Source organism: Chaetodon auriga, chromosome 1 (assembly GCF_051107435.1).
Source record: "Chaetodon auriga isolate fChaAug3 chromosome 1, fChaAug3.hap1, whole genome shotgun sequence".
Taxonomy (NCBI): domain Eukaryota; kingdom Metazoa; phylum Chordata; class Actinopteri; order Chaetodontiformes; family Chaetodontidae; genus Chaetodon; species Chaetodon auriga.
This window is the reverse complement of record NC_135074.1, coordinates 24,102,860-24,124,886: the sequence shown is the minus strand read 5'-3', so window position 1 is coordinate 24,124,886 and position 22,027 is coordinate 24,102,860. Positions and strand designations below refer to the sequence as shown.

Here is a 22,027-nt window from a genome sequence, read left to right as displayed (position 1 = left end):
TTGTCTAGTTAATTTTCAAGCTGATTCTACAAATTTGTATGTCTTGCAATTATGTACTTTCATCAAAAAGAAGTAGCTGTAGCTTATTGTTTGGGATTTCCCATCAGAACTGTGGAGTTAATAAATCATACTTACATTTTATGTACAACATGTCTTTTGTATTATTTTCCTTCTTAAATGTGTTTCCTTGGGCAACCAGAAATGCACACTGAAATTTGAGCCCCCTTTTAACATTGACATTTCATCTCCACCCTGCTGTTCACTGAGGGCAATGTTTCAACCAAGGATGGAAAATATTTGCCTCATTATTTATTCTATTAATATTCTGTTGAGACAACTGTCAAGAGATGATAGTGCTGTATCTGTTTGGATTGTACAGTATGTTTCCATCCACTCAGTTCTGCATACAGTTAATTATATTGCCATAAATATAGTAACTGGGCCTGTCCTATGTACATAAAAAATAAGTGAACTTCAAATTTAAATGTGTGTGCATGTGCACTGGTGGGGATTGTAGCTGTTTATTTGTTTATGTTTGTGTGGAAACAGTTTCATGCCAATGACAGCAGACAGCCTGACAGACTGACGGGCATGTTGCCATTCAACATAGTTAAGCCTAACACAGCATCAATAAAAAGTCTCCACCTGTGTTGCATAGCTAAATAAAGCTGCAAGCAGTTAATACATTGGTAGCCAAGCTGTAAACAGATAAATAACTGAGAATTATTGCAAGTGAGTCGACTATTTTTAGGAGACAGAAAACTGTCTTAAATAAGCAAGTTTGGTGAACAATATGGCCTGTGCTGATAAGAAGCAGAAGTTGGATGCTATATAGTGCTGCTGCCCAGATAACCCATTCCCTTCTTTTTCTGCTTCTGCTCTGTGTTGTTGTTGGTCATCTGGAAGTCAGTTAAAGACAGTGATTTATGCCTGGGGCTTCATGCAGCATAGCCTCATTACACACAGCCATTTTGAGAATCAGCAGATAATTACAGTATACATCATAGACCTCATGGGGCCCAGCAGATTCAGTCTATTCCACTGGCGTGTCATTTAGGCCATAGGGCCTCAGGAATGGAAAACTGGATGCTAACCTCATTTGGAATATAATTTGCTCTTCATTTTACAGGGATTCTTGTTGAAAATTCATTGTGGAATGTCGAATTGGCATTTTTTAATTGCTCTACTGTGAATATTCATTAAAGTTAATGATTTCTTGCTGATGGTATATCTTCATTCAGTAAAGACAGTAAAGAGTCAAGCTCATTTGAGGGCAGTAAAGTAGGTGTGATAAAAATGATGATTTCGATTTTTTTGTAATTCTTTTACACTGTGATTGTGTTTACTTTTCTTTGCACCTTCTCTGAGTGAATAATAATTCAGCTTGTGAGTTTTCTTCTACAACTACTTGTACAGGTGACAAGCAAATCAAAGCTAAGCAAGTAATCCTAACAGATTTTTTTTTTTCAATCTTCCATGAAGGGAACGTTAACTCGTGCCCGAACTGAACTGAACCCTGAATATCTGGACCTCCGTCCGCGAGCCGAGCTGAACCCTGAATATTGGACCCCTTGCACCCCTTTAGTGAGTACTGATGGTGCCATTTCTCACTAAATGATCACCATAGATTCAAGTCATTACTTTCAATAAACTCTAATTAGGCAATATTGTACAGCAGTTTTACTTCAACATCTCACGCATTGGCATGTTAAGCTCGGTTATGATTTGTTAGATTCAATATCATTTTCCCATTCATGACTCCATCCATGCTTAGGCATTCTTCTATGTGGGACACTGCACCCAAGCAGACTCTGCTTTCTTCATATTTCCTCCTTCCTCTCTATACAATGTTTAAGTATATTTTGCCTGTTAGTTACTGTGACATATTGTACTTACAACATCATTAAATTCAGGGCCTAATGTGATGCTAATATCCATGCCATTTTTTACTTGAGTAATAAGTATTTGTCTCATTACCTCCATGCTTAGAAAACACAGTGCTTGATAGTCATCTGGGGGTTGGAGGAGGTTTGCTTGTGTTGCTGTGCTTGCACACTGGTGAATCTTAATGATGTCAGTTTTTCTTAGTCTCTGTTATCAACTACACTATGTCAACATGAGGAGGGTTTCTTGTAAACTAGGAGTCTCACCATATTCTGCCTCCATTGTAAACTGCAATGCCAAGTTTATTTATTTTTATCCTTTCATGATGCAGGAATAATTTGCTGTCTGCGAATCCCCTACTCATCATTGTGTGTTATATACAGCGATAGATGGAGATTCTTCTGTTGAAGCTGCTCTCTCTACAGTAGTACATCTTTTTACTATCTGCCTGTCTATAAATCTATATTTATCTATATCCATCTATTCTTTGTGGTGTCTGCATTGTGTGCATGGAGGATTCCACTGGAAAACTGAAACCATGAGGTGTCTTTATCTGACCTGAAGGTCTTTGCTCAGGCATTAATGAAACCACAGAGAGATACCGATTTGAATTAGTTGTTGTCAATAGAACCCCTCTATATCAGCCATGTGTGTGCCCCCTTATTGTAAGCATACGTTACAGTGCTCCTGCTCTCCTGAGTGATTGTGAAGTATAAAAACAAAGGAAAAAATGCTAAACCACTCTTGTTAATTCAAGATGAAAAATGTCGATTCTTCCATATGCCAACGTACTTTACAGTTTACGAACTCTTGAACAGTGCATTTGACGGTGTGTCTTATATTTCACGAGGGCTTTGTGGACTTGATATAATTGTGTTTTTGTAGATACTTAAGGAGCTAAAACAGTTATATAACATGTTGTTTTTCAAATCATTATCTAGTAGTTATATTCTCATTAGTTGAACTCCCAGTTTTCCCTTCATTAAACATTTATCACCTGTTGTGCACCCTTGGGTCCGCCACCAGCAAAGACAGAACACTAACAAGACAGAGGTATAGATGTCCCGCCTACCCAAACTCTCTTGGGCTGGGATCACATCCTCAGGTACAGCTCTGTGTTGTGCACTGATTTTTTTGTAGTAGCTAGAGTCAGCACAACTGGTGAGATATCTGCAAAACTATGGAAAACATTTCCTGAGCATGACACTTGACCCCTCAGATCATTGTAAAAGTCACTGAGAGCTGCATAAAGTTGTTATTTGTCATTCTCGTATGGATAGTTCATGCAGAGTGAGAGAAAGACGTGCATGCATTATGGGAGTAGAAAGACGTTAGAAACTTCTTTCTGTGTACGCTCTGGGTGAGAAGCATTCTTCGAAATAAATGGACTGCCCTGTTTGAATACTTCATCGCTTGTTTAATACATCCATGGCTGCGAGCACAAGATGCCTTTTGACCTCTGCCTGCCATATTCTCCGGCCGCTCCACACAATCACACATACTCTCCTCAGGCCCTGTTTAAGCTTACAGCTTACAGTATACAGGGCACAGAGTGAAGGCAAGCACTGCACAATCAAACCGTAATGCTCCACTGCCAGCCTGATGTACACTCAAGTGTTGAGAAACTGATGTCCTAAGACTCTCTTTTTCCCTCCTTTTCTCTGTCTTATTCCTCTCCCCAGTCTTATGCATCAGAATGCTTATTAAAGCAGTATAGATACAGTAGATCAACATGTAAATATCTCAGATGGTATCCCCTCGGATCTCCCTTAATGTCCACAAAGCTGCTTGTAGACATTGTTTCTACATTTGTACAATTTCATCCAAAGGAAACCACACTGGTGATTTAAATAAACAGGAAAATTGCCATTTGTTTAAAGTCTGATGAATGATCTAGTCCAGCAGTAACACAGAAGCTCATATCACTTATACAAATATGTCGTTGCAGCTTCTCTTAGTACATCAGACTTCATGTTAAGTTCCATTAACAAATGCTGCCTTTGTCTTTACTATGAGACATCTTTATTTTATTAACCTGAGACATATTCCCCAAACATATAATGGCTGAGGGACCTGTAAAATGAAACATGAGAAAGTCTATGTTTTCTGTCTCCCTAAAGCTTACAAAGTCAATATTTGGACTTTAGCCTGATTTAATGAACAGAATTTCTCAGAGATCTCTCCCAAGCTGTATTCAGTGGGAGATCTCTCTGGCTTCGTTAAATCACTGTGCTGTTTGCTTATTGGGCCTCACCGGACTAAAGAAGTTCAAAGACAAACACACGCATGCGCACACACACACACATACACAAACGCACACACAAACGCATACACACTCACTCACCATCACCGCAGAGGAGGCCCCTTTCTTCCAGCCCAAGAGGGAATGATGACTCTCATTATCGCCTCAAAGCAAGATGGCCACAGTGCCCCTACTCAGCAGTCCTATTAAGTTACCAGACAGCTTTATTGTATTGGTGTTCGATAATTTCCTTTCCTCTGTCATTCGGAGTGCATCAGGGAGTTGCTGTATGGTGAGGGCGGGGTTGGGAGAGTGGCAAGAACTAACGTGAAAAGGCACAGCTGGCTGAAATGATTCCCTCCCATGGCTGGTGAGACTTTGGACTGACTGCTGAGCAGTCCACACAGACACCTTCATTAACTGTTTAACCTTATGGATTAATCATATGGATAGGAATGGAGGCTTGAGTTTATCATGTAAATTAGTCACAACACACAACAAATTCATCCTTCAAACTAGCTGATTTGCAGCAGGATAAATACATTAAGAAGCTGGAAAAGTCACCTTGTAGACTGCATATGTCCCATTGATTTATTGGGAGTTTTTCACTCTGTGGTCCCCAGACTCATAAGGATCAATGTATATATTGCCCTTTATATCTATTACTAGTGTCTTGAACACAGGAGTTTCCAAATGTATTAGAATATTGGCATGGAGAGTATCCAAAACAATCAAAGCTGTATGCCCACAAGCATGTTCAGTATGCCACTAAAATGAACTGTGATACATAAGAACCCTTTCTCATTCACAACGTCAATTAAGATTACATTACGATTTAGGAAGAATTCATTCAGCTCACGCTCCTTCTTTTCTGTGTTAAAAAAGACAGATGTCACAAGTAACAAATGACTGGTCGATTCTTTACAGCTTTACGGCATCCTGTAAATCATTTAGATGTGCACGTTCTTGTTTTTCACAGGTTGCTGTTTAAAAAACATTGTGTTAAGTCGCAAATTGAGACTGACAACAATTATTAAGACTCCGCTATTTCAAGAGGGAAAGCAGATGTGTGAAGCTGAAAAAACATCTGAACCCAGTTAAGATTAGGGAGTTGAGAGAGAGAGGTGTACCATCTGAGGTAACAGTGAAGAGAAGGTAGACCAACTTTCATGTTGTTCAGCTCGTTTGAGTTTGCAGGTTTAATTGGCTTTGATTGCAGACCTTTTCATGGCAGCTTGAATTGAATATTAGATAATTTCCTCACTGAAGAAAATGTGGTTAGTAAAAACGAAGAGAGTGGAAAGCTTGCCCACTACTATTAGACAATTTTTTTTGCACTGATTTGATGGAGATTATGTAGAGTTCAATTAATTGCTTGTTTGAAGTAATTACTGGAAAACAGTGTCCTGATTCACACAGTTTCGTTGCAGTTTTGTGAGATTCTACCATGTCAGGGTGGCATTAGGTATGTTGTCAGGAAAAATCCTTGTAGGTGTCATTTTGGAGGCTGAAGTTAGCCAATGAAGAAGGCAGCTACGTGGTTTACACATCAGGTAAATGCATTACTTTCTAAAATGTACTTATTGACCAAGCTGGGGAATCACATTAGCAAAATACTACTTATGGCTATTAATGTTGACAGTGTTTGGACTTTTGAAGAGACTGAGATGGAGTGCTAAATCATATTTGGGTACGCACTGAGACGACAAAGGAGACTTTAGGGGGTTTGGAAATGCAATAGCAAGTAATAACAGCCTCCCAAGCAGCAGCGGTGAATGAGCTACAACTCTTTGGATTGTTCTTTCAGGTTAAATTTTCAGATTTTGGTAAGTACTGACTTTTTCACTGCTGTTTTTTTTGCAAGATGAGAACTATAAGTGTGTTCCAACCTTTCAAAAGTTTGGTCCAACGTAGGCATTATCATTAAAGTTGAAAATCTTTAACTGAATCATGATACCTCAGACCAGTATGAGGGCGTCAGAGGAAAACAACTTATGCATTATGGAAGTGGTTTCTAGTGTTTAACATAATTAAAGGTCAATGTTTCACATAGTGAAAGGCCATATTTGCCACATCACTCATCTAATTTTGGCACCAAATGTATGATGCATCTTGCAGCTGATTGGCCCGCGTGGTGCCTGTATTAGTCATAGCGTATGGTTTGACCTGTTTCCTTACTATTGCTGCTTTTTAATATTTCATGTCTGTTGAATCTGATATGAATCTTTCGCAAACCAGAAGCAGTTGAAGCAGTTTGTTTTTGTTCTACTTTATTTTCAGAGGTCGTGTTTTTGATCTCTCACAGTAACTGTTACTATTTAGAAAATTAATGAACGATTCAGAATCATTTTGAAGCTCTAAACTGAATTACTCCAAAAGAAATTAAAGAAAACACATCTATCCCCTGCTATTTCTGTATTTAGCGCTTTGGATCTTTGAGAAAACATTTCTTTTGAATTTTTTACAAATACAATTACTCTCCTTGAGCCTTTCCTCTGAATTGTGCCTTGCAGCACAATATGCAACAAGCCTCTGCTAACATTTTGAATAGCCTTCTATGAATCAAGTAAAATAAATCGCCTTTCTAGACCACGGTAGCCTTTGTACAGCGATGTTATTTCTGCAACAAAGCTTTTTTGTTCAGATTTGAAAACTGCTGCATGTTTTACAGGCTCGGTTGACAGGAAAACTTTACAGCGAGATTCAACTGTGATCCTAGGAGAGGTGCAGTTGTCATTGTGAGTGTTTGCCTGAGACTATGTCTCAATCAGGTATGGGAGAGAAATGCTCCACGGACTGCAGAGTGGAAAAATGTGATAAAACCAGAGAGAAGAGGAACGGCCTGGGGTGATATTACTTTATATGAAACCAGTTCTGCTCTATTCTGAAATTCCAAATGATATTGCCTCTATACATTACTCTGCTTTAGTCAGCCTTTCTGCTTCTTCAGCAATCATGCTGAATTCATGGTGAGAAACACTTCTGTAATTTCATGTTATGGTAAGGCACAAGCTAGCTAAAAGAACTGAAATTATGCCAAGAAGTTCTGCCTTGGGAAATCATAATTTGTTTACATCCAGCAATTACTAAATAATACAAGCAGTCTGAAAAGAAGGTGTTCAGTTTCAGTTGTCTTTTCCTTTTTTTCCTCAGAAATGCAAATCACACAACAACCACGAACACACACATGCACACACTTCCCCTCTCATTGCTTTTAATACTCCTCTTATCCAACGCCCTCATCATCAGTGTTGCTCCTTACATTACATGGATGATTCCAGCTGTCCAACACACACTGAGGAATCAGTGAAACCCGTGAGGGTGGATTCATACACTCTCGTGACAGATTTCTGCATTGTGGCGGTTACTGGAGACCCAGTGTTTAATCCATGAATGCTTGTACTGTGTTGGTATCATCCTCTGCACGAGTTGGAAAACATGTGACAAGTTTTCATATCCCACTGCTTTTACCATTAACTCTTGGTATGGATTTCATTTTCTACCTGTGTTTGGAGTGTTTAGGAGCTTTCTGTTTGTGTGTTTTCATAAAGAGGGGGCCAATAAGACACATAATGTGAATAAAATGGAAGCTTCTCACTAGACTTAGTAAAGCATTGTGGTGGGGCTTCCTGCGTAAAATCAGAAAGTAGTAGTGAAGTCAGGAGTAATGGCAATGACCTGGATTAAGCTGCAGTGGTTTTGTATGACACACTACTTACTCTTCTTACTGTTCGACTTTCTCTGAAGGTCAGTTTGGCCATTAGCTAGATCAGCCTAACACTGTGTGCCCCACCTCTCCACTCCAATTCTTCTCATCTCCCCTCTCCACACTTCTCCCCTCCTCTCCATGGTCTGAAGAGAAATGTGACAGGGCTAAATTTATCTTCACAGAAACCAAAGCTAAGATGTTAAAAGAGAACTCCTGCCAGCGTGGTAACTGACTGCTGGCCGTGATCAACTTCACCTTTGCGAGGCGTCTGTCAAAATAGCATGTGCCCGTTTCTCCTCTACCCGTCTCTCCATCCTTCTTCTTTTTTTTTATCATCCTCCTCAACTCGATCCTCCCATCCCCTGTTTTATTAACAACGGAGCTGGTGGCTTGTGATAACTGGTCACTCCTCCAGGCGTTGAAAGGCAAGGACACTCTATTATCCTAGCTAGATGGATGGGTTGAAATATTGCCTGCAAGTGGTAGAGCCTGCCAAATCCTCCAGTCTTAAAACCCCTTTGTCTCTGACAAGGAGGAACATTAGTGAGAGGGCCAGGTTCTTGGATAGGGATACGCTTCTCTGAATACAACATGGAGAGAGTAGGGCAGACACAGTTTGACACCGACGTGCATATGTGTGGAAAGTAATCCAGAAATTGCATAATGTCTTTGTTTGCCCTATATAAAAGAAAACATGCATGAAAAACGTCCATTGCTGTGAGTAGCTAGTGTATTGTGCAACATACGGATGTGTGCATGTGTATGACAAAGAGAGAATACTTTGTATACATTAAAATGATTAACATTGGGCAGGTAGACAGCCGGTCAGCCAGACAGCAGGTTCATATATTAATTAGCATCCTCATTATCAGCGACCTTTACCTCACAACAGTTGCAGACTTGTTTCACCCTCTGTGTCTTTGCCAATTCATTTAGGAATATGTAGCCCCTTTGCAAATGGCAAGAGTCAGTAGTTCATGCATCTTAACATAAGCTGTGAGAAACAGATGTTGTGTTTTAGCAGATCTGTGTTAATGCTTTGGCAGGCTGTTAGTCTTTACAGATATAATGAGCGATAACAAAAATGCTGCCATGCTTGCCTTATAGCTCTAGTGCTCCCTTTGGTAATTTAGTGAAGTTTTGAAAACAGGGGAATATATACTTTTTTCTTCAGGTTTTGTTGAAATCCGGTCAGAACAGCTTTAGACACAGTGGACAAACAACATCCAGATGCGGGCACCAAGCCGTTGCATTTCACTAAAGAGATAAACAGCATAAGCCATATGCCTTCTAGCTGACAATTCTACTGAATGTTAAATTTCTATATTTAATCTATTATTTCCTGTATTTACATCACCAACACTTTCTTATTATTGAAAATGGGAAGTCATGCTCCTTGTCACCCGCTCTCCACAGCTCTTTGCCAGAAGGCTCTCCTCATTTGCTTTGCAGCACGCACTCTCATTTTAGTGCCGACAACAACTTGAGGATGGATTTTGTTTAGAAATCAAGTGATTCTAAAAAGGGAAAAACATTTCATGTGATGTTTGGTGTTAGTATCTCCAAATCTGTCTTCGTGAGCTGTTATTCTAAAGAGGCAGGGAGTAGTTTAGGGGGAATGGATGGGCGTACAAAGCATCTGACTGTGACCTAGGGGTTTATAGACTTTCTCCTGCCAACAGTAATGGTTTTTATTCGACTATATAATCTTGCCCTTATATTAATTAAAATAAAACATAAAAACATATGAGTTGTTTTTGGATTGCTTATAATCCATGGTCCTGGTTTTCATTTTAGCTGTGTATTGTACTCATAAAGCCAGGGGACTGTATGAAGCTGTATACGTTCTTGTTCACAGCACATAGTCCATTTATGAACAGAAATAGCACAAGCATGGATATATCAGTCCGTGTAAGAACATGATAACTGAGATTCTGTGGACACTGAATTATGGCCAAGGTGTGTGTATATATATATATGTGTGTGTGTGTGTGTGTGTGTACCCTAAGACCCTAAAAATAAACCATTTAGATCAATAATGGCATAGCAATATAATGAGGTGCTCAAATACATAAAAGTACATAATCCATTTGCAGTGAAGAAACATGTCAAATCAAACCCGGTGAATGTGTGTAACTCCCTGCATAAGAATATGTATATAAAGTATATATGACTGTCGCTAAAGAGAAGGCATGCAACTGTGCACCAAGGAGAGAATGGACCAGGCCTCTGAAGACGCTCGGCTACACTTCTGATAGACATTTTGTACATGAACGGTTATGCACATGTGCAGAATGTGGACTAATGCATTATTTACAATAGTTTTGTGCAAGAAAAATAAGAATTTACTGAAATGAGACTTTAGTGTTTGTGAGTCAGCCTCTCCTTTAAGCACAAAATTCACATAAAATGTCCATCTGGCATCTCTCACAGAAATGTTCAGCTATGAAGTTTATCACTGCCTCAAGGACTCTTTTAACACGGCATGCTCATCGTCCATGCTTTTTTAATTGAATTAAGGAGCACTCAGTGTGGCATCTCTGTTATTGTTATCTTGTAGGTGTACAGGGTTATTAAAGAGGGAAGCATGTTAAGTCATTTGTTATCCCTGGCATTCTAATAAACATGTTGGCTTTGGGCAAGGCCTGTAGGTTGTCTGTGCAGTTCAGATTGATACTCCTGCCATATCTAGAGCTATACACCTCATTATCCTAAGAGGATGCTTAAGAGGAGATGAATCCGGGAGAGAGTATGGAGCACAAAGTCGGAGAGAAGGAAACTGCTGCACATATTAGTGCTTTCTTTTTTTCTTTTATAGCAAAAGAGTCAGGAATGCATTTCAAACGATGTATGTGCATCTGCTGTCAAAATGCCAAGCGAACACAGACTGAAATTCATTTGTGAACTATTCAATTTTTGCCACTCGGTATATAGAACTGACTGTGTAAAATAATAGCCAAAAGGGAATAAAAACACAAAGAACACAGACATTTAACCTTACTGCCCCAATTATTCCCAACTGAGATGCACACTTATTTTGCTAACTTTTTTTTTTTTTTTTTTTTTTTTTTTTTCCCAGCTCGAGCACTGGTTCTCGACACATATAACCCCATGGGTTTTCTGTCAGGGAAGGCTTGATTTTACTAATTGGTACCAAAGCTGTTAATTGGAGCTGTGGAAACAAGAAATGGAGAATCGGAGGCTAATCTCTTGGGAAATCTGTTTGTTCAACCTCATTTTCCACCTTTACTCTTTGTTTTTTTAACTATCTAACTGCAGAGAGGACATGTCGCTGTCACAACAAAATGCCCAGTAGAGAAATACAACATGAAAAACAAACATGTTACATACAGCACTGCATATATTTACAGTAAGATACAAAGGCCATCATGGCATATTCTCATAATTGTGATACAAGGATCATCATGTAATGAAACAATGACAGTTTACACCATGCACCAAGTCTCCTTTCCTCTCCCAATACCAACCATGTGTGTCAGCCAGTACTGAGTACCAGACCGATGCTGGTTTTTCACAAAATGTAAATATATTCATCTCTCTATGTGAAACTGATTAAGAGTGTGTAAGCTACTGCGAGGCCTTAATTTTTAAACGTATTTTGTCCATGCAAAATTGTAAAATCACCTCCTGACAAACACCCCATTACCACCTGGTATAAAAATGGGATTTGGATCCAGAGTCGTTGTCTGGATAATAAACGAGCCATTCTTGCCGTTGCGTTTATGCCTAGTGTTTCAAATGCAATCTCTCCTCCAGTGCAAAATCTGCACGCGAGTAACTGAGATGGCAGGAAATCAGCCCCGACTCCCTTAAAAAAACAAGAAATTCTGTGAGTTGTTCTGTTAGGGGAAACTTTATAAACTTTGTCTTTAATTGTCAGTTTTGCAAATGTAATAAGTTATTCCTTTCTTTGTATAAACAATATTGTGTCTGTTTGTCCTGGCGGGTTGCAGTACAAGTATGCCGGCTGCTCAGTGGATAAACTGTATGACTTGTTAACCGCAGATCAGGTGCACCCATCAGCGCATGCCATCGCACACGCAGTTATTTTTTCACTGTATATCATTAATTTCCAAACCACATTGCTTTCATTTTTCACGCAGTTCTGCTAAAAAATGCATGTTTTTGAGCTTTCATGGCACAGAATAGACGTATAATCAATTACCGCGTCTCTTTCAGCCATCTCGCTGCTGGCTCTCTAAAATTGAACAGCCTATATTTCATGCTGGCTAAAAACAAACATCTGTAAGCAGTGTGGCCTACGATTTCCAGGACATTGTATGAACTGTGTTTACACCGACCTAAAATCCGAACTCATTGCAAGCCAGACCCTCCAGATGTGGTCAGGCAGATCTGATCACATTCTGATCACGATGCATTTACACACTGCATTGGCATGTGTTTTTCCTCACCCAGATAACATATGCCGATATAGATCACATTTTAATACCAAGTGTAAACGGGGTCAAAGAAAATGCAGGTGTTGAAAATGCTGATTGACCGTTTTCAATGCCCACTACCTTCAAGTTAAAGTAGTTATTCTGAAGCACATGCAAGTTGCATTGTATGAACAGTAGTTTACTTTCCACTGGAAATGAATTGAGCCTAACAGAGAACAGCTTTAATGGAGATCACTGATACTGATGCTGACTTAATAAGGTCAGTATCGGGGCCAAAACTGAACCAGTGGTTCAGATCACTGCATCTCTAGTTTGCAGCTGTAGTGGCATTTCACTGATAAGTTGCTAATATTGTCATTACAGTGGTGTTTTTGAACCACACGTTAAAGGGAGCACTTAGCAATCAGTGTACTGTGGAGCCTCTTTCATTAGACAGATAGATAGATAGATAGATAGATAGATAGATAGATAGATAGATAGATAGATAGATAGATAGATAGATAGATAGATAGTACATAGACACACATTGACACAAAGATCTAACATGCTTCTGAAACAGAGAACACAGCATCTTCTAGTGAGCGTTTTTCCAACTGTGATCAGTTAATCTCTTCAAGCCACGTTACCTCTTCTCAGGGGCCAAACAGTCATCCCCTCAACTGCTCAAATGATTTTCCATTGTCAGCCACATTAGCAGCTTTAAACTCCCTGTCACTCTGCAACAGCCACATGCTGTGCACCTTGGGAAATACAGTACACACAATTTATCATGGGAAATCATCATCAAAAACAAACAGAGTAAGCATAAAAAAAAGTGTGAGATAACAGAATTGGAGGAACATCCCTTTCTCACTGCTGCAGCAGTTCTTGTTATTCTCTGGTGTTTGAGTTGCTCACTCTAACCCGATATGTTGTGACACTGACAGCCAACATATTTATTTATTTATTTACTTACTTAGTGAAGTGAATTGGTTCAGAGAGACACATCTTGACTCAACTTGCACATATCACTGCTTGGTGAAAAACGCGCGTCTCCAAAATGTCAACTTTTCAGGAACTAAGTAAAGCTGACATGCTTTTATCATGGTCACAATGTGTTGTTTTGTTCCACTTGATGTTGAAAGGGCTGGAGAATTGTTTAAACCCTCAAAGAAGCACCCCTCCCCTTAGTCATTTATTAAAGGTTGATATGTGACTGATTAAACCGACCACAAACATGAAATGAATTTAACTAGACTCTCTCTTTATAGTTCAGCTTTTGCCTCAAAAATAACTTTGCTGTGCACTCTATATTGTAGGCCACTTTATTTTGGCAGTGAAAAGTCATCTTATCTTTATTAATGGAACCTTGTGACCAAGTGTCATCATCAAAAACTTCCCAGTGACAAAATGCAGCCTCGTAGGCAGCAGATGCTGTGGCGGCTTTTGATGTGTTGCCCAGTAGTGCGAACCCATGCAGTTCAAGTCTGGCTCCTAACAAAATGTCTTGATATGTACAACATACCCACATGAAGACAGCAGTGCAGTCCACATGTTGGAGGTTGAGCGCGTTGGAGGATTTTCAGATGTTTTACCTGTAAAACTGAACCCGGAGTGTGCGTGAGATGAAATCGCTGTTGTCTGATAGCAGAACATCAATTGATGCGCTTTCAAGAGTCGGATCAGAAATCAGAAAACACTTCATGATATTTTTGAGGGTGGATTGAAGAACTTTTTATGCTGCGTTCACAGTTCAACTGCATCAGCATATAGGTTACTACTTATCTTCGTAGATTTACTTTTGTTTTTCTCCATCTTGCTGTTTCCTCGTGTTCAGGGAGCAGTTACAGTGCAGGACAACAGTGCTGATGGCTGCTTTATAAAGCAAAATAATCAAAAGCCTTTAGAAAGTTATCAAATGCAACAACTCTCATGTAAGCAGCTTAAAAATACTCTGTGGCAGCCTTTGAATAAAGCCCCACACCTTCCAGGACATATCAGTAAAGCCCATAAGTATGGAAGAGCTGTATGTCTAAGAGAGTAAAAAAGTTGTTTGAATGCTTTAGATAATTTGTTTTACGGATAGTGTTGCTGCAAGCTGATAAAGTATTGCATGCCAACAAATTAGCTTCATACAGCGCTTTATAACAAACACATCTGGAAAGCTGTGAGTTATAAAGCCCTATCAGCAAGAAGTGCATAAGTTATTGCTAAACCCTGCTATTCTGGTACATTGCTCAGCTTTAGGGAAAACACTTTAAGCAGTGAAAGGCACCAAACAAATAAAATAATAGGGATAAATAAGATAATGAATTTTAGCCTTGCATCTTAGCTATCAGCTATTAAACAGCTCCGTCTGAAATATGAGACTTCTGCTTGACCGTGAATGCTCCAATTTGCTGACTATATATTTTATTCACTTGAATAGTGGACCACAGACATGATGGTTCATTATTAGTTAACCACAGAATTGCACTCTTCTCTTGTTGTCTTTTCTATTAAAGGGAGAAGCTGTGCTTTATGAGCCTATAGATACAGCGTTCAGTTTACATTAGGCCCCCTGAGTAGATACAGTGACACTGACACACGAATGCATGCAGCATGCAACCAATGTATTGCATCCAGAGACACATCGACATACGGTCAGATCTGACACATGGATCTGTCCATGAGTCTCTGCAAGGAAACTGCAAAACATAAGATGAGCGAGAATAATAGTGTGACACTAACGTGGTTCTTTTGAATCGTCTTTAAATATGCTGCTTCCAAGTGTATTTAAAATGAGTCAGTAGATTTGATTCGGTAGGATTTCACACCATTTAGAATGTCCTGCAAACCTATTTTTCCATATTTCTCACCCCCAACTCAATTTAATTTCATCGACATTTTGCACACTTTAGCATGTGGACTCGCTGTACGAGAAGAAGTGGGACAGGATTTTGGCAAACCACAATCTTGGTGCACTAATGAAGTTGAATTTAGGTAATTCCTTAACACATCAGATTCATACTTAGGGTGGACCACAAACCGAACACATTTGGCTTTGATCCATACAGAACTGCCAAAGCACGTATAATCCACCACTATTTGTGCAATTGATGATGACATATGATGAATGAAAAACATAGAAGTAGGTCAAGTAAAAAAGTTTTCTTGCAGAAGTGAAAGCAGCATGTTCTGACGAAGACTTATCTGGCTCTTCCATCTAGATGGATCAACTTTCTTTTCCAACAATCAATGCGTTGTAGGGTTAGCCTTTTTTTTAAATTGGGCCCGGGATGAAGCGGGAGAAGATAGATGGATGGATGGATGGATGGATGGTTATTGTTATTGGTTGAAAGTCATCGTACTTTTCCCCACGATACTCATGAGAAATTACTTTGTAAAAGCAGTTAATTTAAATTCTCAAATATACCCCTGAACAGCATCTGAGGGAGGATTTGATTATTTGCCTCCACACAGCAGACATCATCGTACGCACTGATAGAAACTGTAAGGAATTTGCCAGACTTGCTTGTGTTTATTGGTAATTTACAGTTCAGGAATTCTAGAACAGGCTGCGCTTAAGAAATGGAGTCACAGAGCAGCAGTGATTTTGATCAGTGGTTTACCCGAGGTGCAGGGATGTAGATAATGAAGGGAATTAGATTAATCGTGTGTTTATATGTTTTTGGAGGAGAATGCCATTTCAACACCTAATCACATCTTTTTATTCTGGGACCTTTTCCAGATACACATTCACAGTATTACATGCATCCACATACTCAGACAAGCTCACAACTGTCAGTAACCCTTGGCTGATCAGAGGCTCCTGAGACGTGCCAAACAAAATCAGCTCACAATTTGAACAGAGTTCAGTGATGAATATTAAATGAAAAGGGTAAAGAATTAAGCTAAGGTTCAGGGGGTTAAATTAATAAATAAATGGGCTCATATATATTTATAAATATAGAAATAAAAAGTTGAATCTCCTGTGGTCAGCCTCCATAGACCTAGTGGTCTTTGAAGGCATCATTAGCTGGTTTTATCAGCACATTGACCCTAAAACTAGTACCTGAGGGGCCTGACTGTAGTGGAGCAGGCATGAGCATATGAGTCTTGGATGGATGAAATAAGACTTTGAAGTGGATTTTCTATTTGAAGGATTATACATCAGGGATTTTGATTCATGCCCATTTTTTGTCCTCGAGGCGATGTGCTTGTGTGGGTGGAAAGAGTTATCGTTCACAAAATTATTAATGTATTTATTTTTCCCTCAACTAAAACAATGATATTTGCATTTCAATTAGTTCCCCTGTAATGACAGCTGTTTCTGGTTGTGGAAAAAGAAATACAATGCAACTACTGTACATGCAAAGGGACTCCAGAGAAGATTCATGTTCATAATATTGACAATGTTCTACACAAATAAACCAAAGATTTCAGGTCACAAGATAATGAGGGTGCTGGAAGTGCTGAGAAATGTTGTTATATTATGTTCTCCAAAGCCTGTAAACCAAACCAATTGTCTTTTATTCCCATTTTTTTTTTCTTCTCTTGATTGTATAGTAAATTGGAAGTATAAATACCTCACAATAAAGATGATTATTTCAATACAGATAGAAATCTCATAACATACTCATTTGTATTTCATATGGATTTTCCTAATCCCAGTGTATGTTGTCATGACCTAGTTTAGTATTGAAATTTGGTGAATACCCTTTACTTGGTAATCCTTGAATATAATATAGGCACCCTTTCAGCTTCAATGGCCTATTTCAAGAAAAAAATGTTTTGTTTTGAAACAGTCCCCTAAGCCATGCCCGTCAGATGAGGTATGTTAAAGAGAATTCACTGGAAAATCCATTGTTTAACTTTTCAATTTCATTGTGAGTAGAAATTTGATAACTCCCACCTCCAAATGTCAAGACCAAAACATTTATACTGGATCAAATATATTGACAGACAGTGTCAATAGTTTCCCCCCCATGCTTGAGAGGAGACTCTCTCATACTGATATGCTATAACACAAGGCAACACCTTAATTTCCCTGAATAATTTCCATGACAATGGGGTCTTTCTATGGTTGCGCATTGTTTTGGTTTACTCATATAGTGGAGGGGTTATTGTTTCCAATATGTTAATGCTGTTTTTTCCTGCAGGAATACTGTCTTTGAAGTAATCTCTTTGAGTGTGTTTGGTTCAAGTGCCATTCTCAGGGGAGAGGGTTGAACTTCTAAAATGTAATTTTCCTCTCACCACCCTTGAATAGTCTTACTCTGGCAGTTCTAACCTTGAGCCGTCAAAACAGATAAATCCTCGCAGATTGTATTCTGATTAGATTATCTGCTTAATCTCCAACACATGCATAGAACTGCAAGCAGTGGGAATGCCATTTGCAAGGCAGAGTAAATGCAATAATTGTTGGATGATAATACTTGCTGGCACATAGTGATGATACCAGGGGCAAACGGTATTAACGGAGCACTGATCCAACAGTTAACAATAACTTAATTTATTAAACAAAAAGCTGACTTCTTTGCATGAGTTCTATAATTGTCCTTTTCATAGAAGCAACCTTTTCCAGGAATTCAAGAACTGTTTAAGGTAGTCAGGAACCTTTAGTCATTGATTAATTTGGGTGAGGTTGAGTATGAGCACAGAGCATGTGTCTGTGTGTGTGCGTGCACACATACTGTATGTGTGCAGGTGTGTCTGTGTCTTTGCATCCTGACAGTTTTTAAGTTTGAGCGTGTGTTGTCGATGACTGATAGATGTGATTCTGTTACTGTTCTGCAGGCTCCAACAGACAATCCTCGCTTTTTACCTTTGATTAAGGTTCTCTGCAGTATAAATTTGACACCTGCCGCTGTTCCGCACCACTCAACTCTGAAAAGTTCACTAAAATAAGTGTTTTGATCCTAGATGTGGCAGCTATTAGGGCTTGAAATCCCTGTTTCTGGCAGTAATTCATAGCTTTGCTTTTGATGGAATTGAAAAGAAGTATAATGAAAAAGGTCTGATTTGTTATATTTAGATATTTCCAAAATGTCTTTTTGAATACAACAGAATAAATCATATGGTTCCTCCTCATTATTTTAGTGCAAAATACCAGTTGTTGAAAACAAACACATATTTTGGAAGTAGAATGAATGTGGTAAAGCAAGAAAATTGGATGGGGACTGCTACATATGCTTGATGAATGGATGTGGTAGATTTGAAAGACAGCAATCCAAGTATAATCCGGTTTGAGTGGATTTAGGAACAACCAATTTGACGACCAACTTATCTTCAAAATCTTGTAAAGATAGTCCAGTCAATGCTATTCAAAACACTGAAATTCAATTACAATCCATTTCATTAGACCATCCACTCTTGGCAGCCAGAGAGGAAAAAACACAACAAATACGACATTGCATTGGTCATTGCACTGTTGAATCAAGTGCAAATAGTTCTGTTGATGCGACTAACTTCAGTGGTAGACAATCTCAGGACTCTGAGTTTATGAATTACAGTTTTCATTGTTTGACCGAAGTCCTTAAACAATATATTAAGAGATACAACCATTGGGATGAGGCAGTTTTTCTAGGACTTCTGCATGTTTCCAACTGTAGCTCATTCAGTCTTTCATCCAAGGTAAAATACAACTTCACTGACGTTTCCCTCTATTGATTAAATGTGTGCCTTTGTGTTGAATGTGGTCTGCAACAAAATGCATTCCCGAGATGCCAATTCTGATGACTTTGTCTAAAGCTGTTTGCCTTACTGAAGTCAATCAGCAAACCAAAGCTACTCTTGTGTTCAGAACACTTCTTACTTTAAGGTATACACACCATCTGACAGCTCAGGCAGTATCTCTCACACTGTGATAAGCCCCTAAGTCACCCTAAGTCACTATATTGCTCCATTTTTGAAAGGGGCTCAGTTAACATAACTTTTGGTATTAAATTAAGTAACCCTTACACAGGTCTTTTATTATGGTATGGACAGTCTATTACATGCATTCACATATCTCTTATAGATTTTCCATCATTATTATGAGGTGTAGAGAGACCCTAGAGACAATGCTGAAAGGCTCAGGATACTGGTCCTTATTATTGAATAGCCTCTGTGTGTAGACGGGACACTGCTTTGTGAACAAGACCTCTGGGTGAGTTCGTAACCATATAGCACACTGTGTTGAACGGAAATGTACTCTTGTTGTTTGTTGTAAGCATGCTGTTCATTTCCATATGTGACAGGATTAAAGGGTTGAACAATGACCTGTGGTGCGGCAACCGCACATGAAAAACTAAAAACACATATAAATTAATTAAATTACTAGATTAAACGAATTCATTTCCACAAACAGCATGATGCAAACCTTGCTGTGTTGAAGTAATGTTAAGAGAAATATTTTTCCTACGTTTTTAAATCATACAGTCATAAAATTATTAACATTAAAGTAATCACTGTAAAGCAAAGAAAAGTGCAAGTCCTTGATGTTGAATGATTGTCAAATTGTGTTCACATAAAACATCTCATTCAGTATAAAAACAGAACATTAAGTCGACCGGGGTAACATTACTTAAGCTTCTAGGCTACATAAGATGAAAGGTATATTTAATGACAAAAACATTTACCATAGGCAGGGTGCTTACGCTACAGTATTTGTTCAGTATGAAAAGATAGGTGATCACATTAGAGACACATAAGTGAAAAGTTGTGGCAGAGTAATGTGGATGGCTTTGTAAAGGCCTGCTGCTTATTTTAATCAAAGAATCTGCTTACCTCTGTACAAACTAAACGCCGCAGCTACAGGTACACAGAACTTAATGACATTCTGAAGCCCACTGGCAATGAGATGATGAATATAATGGAAAAAATAATTGCAAGAATTATCTAGAACATATTAGAGGTTAGGTACCTACATCAATTAGGTACATCTGGCATAATATTGCATTAAAACTGGAGCTGGTAACATTGGAGGAACCAGCAAGAGCCAGATTTTGAAAATATCCGACGGGAAAAATCCCATCCCTTTCCTTCCAAGCCACTTCCAAAAACACCACATGAACACATATTGCCTTTCTACTCACGAGAGAGCACTGGGGAGAAGACCGGCTCTTTTAATGAATCCACGAGTAAACAATTCTGTTAAAAGGCACAATCATGTAAATGCAAGCAAAATAGCCATCATGAACTTACCTATTTGTGTCTCATTCACATGTAAGAAAACACCTCACAATATCATAATGAACGTAAACCAATGAACCTGGCTACTGTCAGTACTCGCAGCAGTCCACCCTGCATGTTAGTGTTGGGAAGTTCTGGCTCCACTTTCTCTGCCATTCTTGTGTGATTAGCTCATTTGAGCCTTAGAGCTATTTTTGTCAGAACATTTGATTTAGTGATTGCTGTGACGATGTAAATAGCAAATATAACAAAGAATGCCTGGAAAGCACATACCTTAGCTTTAAGTTTGACTTGTTCTGGCATACTGTAGCAGGACACATTGTAAAATTCTTCTGTGCACCATGGTTTGACCTATGTTTTACAATGTCTGAAATCTGTAAAGGAAAGGAAGACTGAATAGAAAAAATAATCAATATATATTTGGCTTGTGGCATAAAGAGCTTAATGCTTTTTAATGTAACCTACAATGAGAGGAGCAGAGGGTGGAAGCGGAGGCGGCTGACTAAATAGACTGCTTGCGCCTGCCTCGTGGCTACCTTTATATGCTACAGTGATGTCACATTGTGTGGCAGGAGGGAAGAGCTGAGGGGGAAGTAGGGGGTCTGTACAGGTAACAAGTTTATTAACTGAACATGATGAAGGTGATGTTAATCAACTTGAACCATTCTGCAAATTGTTTAGCTTACCCAGGCTTAATTAAACAGCCCTGACAATTGCACCACGAGCTCTTCTGAAAGCTCAGATTTATATTCTCCCTCCAGACAAAAGCATTCGTTTGTGCGTGCTGAGGGATGTAAACATTTTGCATACACTGTTTCTGCTCATGGCATGTAGAATACATGAGCAATTAACTATTAATTACGTGAATCACACCAGTCAGTGGACTCACATAGTCTTGCTAGATGTCCTTTTTACCCAAGTTTAGGTCCAGAGTTGAGTCTAGAGTTTTGTTATCTGATGGAGACTGAGCTATCAGCAGCAGGCTGGAGTGCAGTCATTCTGCTGCTACTTGCCCAATCATGTCCCATCAGTACATTTCTTGATTGACAGCTAAGCTGGGGTAGTGTGGCTAAGAAGGGGAGAAAAAAGCCATTGATGATGGGTTAAAGGAGTGTTTTAAAAATAACACTGATGGTTTTACTTAAATAAACATATTTTGAGCATTTATAGTCAAAGACAATGGCTGGCTACTGAAAAGTTTCGAGAACTCTGTCGAAATGCTGTTCAACATTTAGTCATTGAATCCAACAGCATGTCATGCTTTTGTATCATCATCTGTTGGGTTGATTTATTCTTCAAAATGTCTTCTGAAAGATATGGCTGATGTTCGTATGAATGAATAAGCCATTAGTATGAATGTAGCATCTGCCTGGCAACACTGATGCTTGTGATCATATGATGCTGACACATACAGCATCACGTATAGTACGAGACTGTGTTGACAGAAACCATAGGAATGAAATAACTTCAGCATACTGCACTGGAGTACTGAGGGACTTTTCCCCATTCTTACCTGCAAATTCCACCGGGCATGGTTGCGTTCTGGCTGCAACGCAGTGGCCATCCCAGACATCCCAGACAGTGCTTCTGATTCCACTAGAAGTGCTACAGCGTCCCAGAAGAGGCTCTCGGCTCTGT

General features: G+C 39.0%; 1 protein-coding gene across 6 annotated transcripts in view; it reads left to right on the top strand.

Moving 5' to 3' along the window:
- The window catches only part of pcdh9 (protocadherin 9), a 197,363-nt gene that overhangs the window by 53,697 nt on the left and 121,639 nt on the right, over positions 1-22,027 (top strand). For 4 of the 6 annotated variants that reach the window (XM_076730603.1, XM_076730579.1, XM_076730587.1 and 1 more), the window contains one exon: positions 1,483-1,584. The exons of the other annotated variants lie outside the window; for them this stretch is intronic. In XM_076730603.1, coding sequence (XP_076586718.1) covers positions 1,483-1,584 — 102 coding nt within the window. The remainder of the gene's footprint in view (positions 1-1,482; positions 1,585-22,027) is intronic. 6 annotated transcript variants of the gene reach the window in all.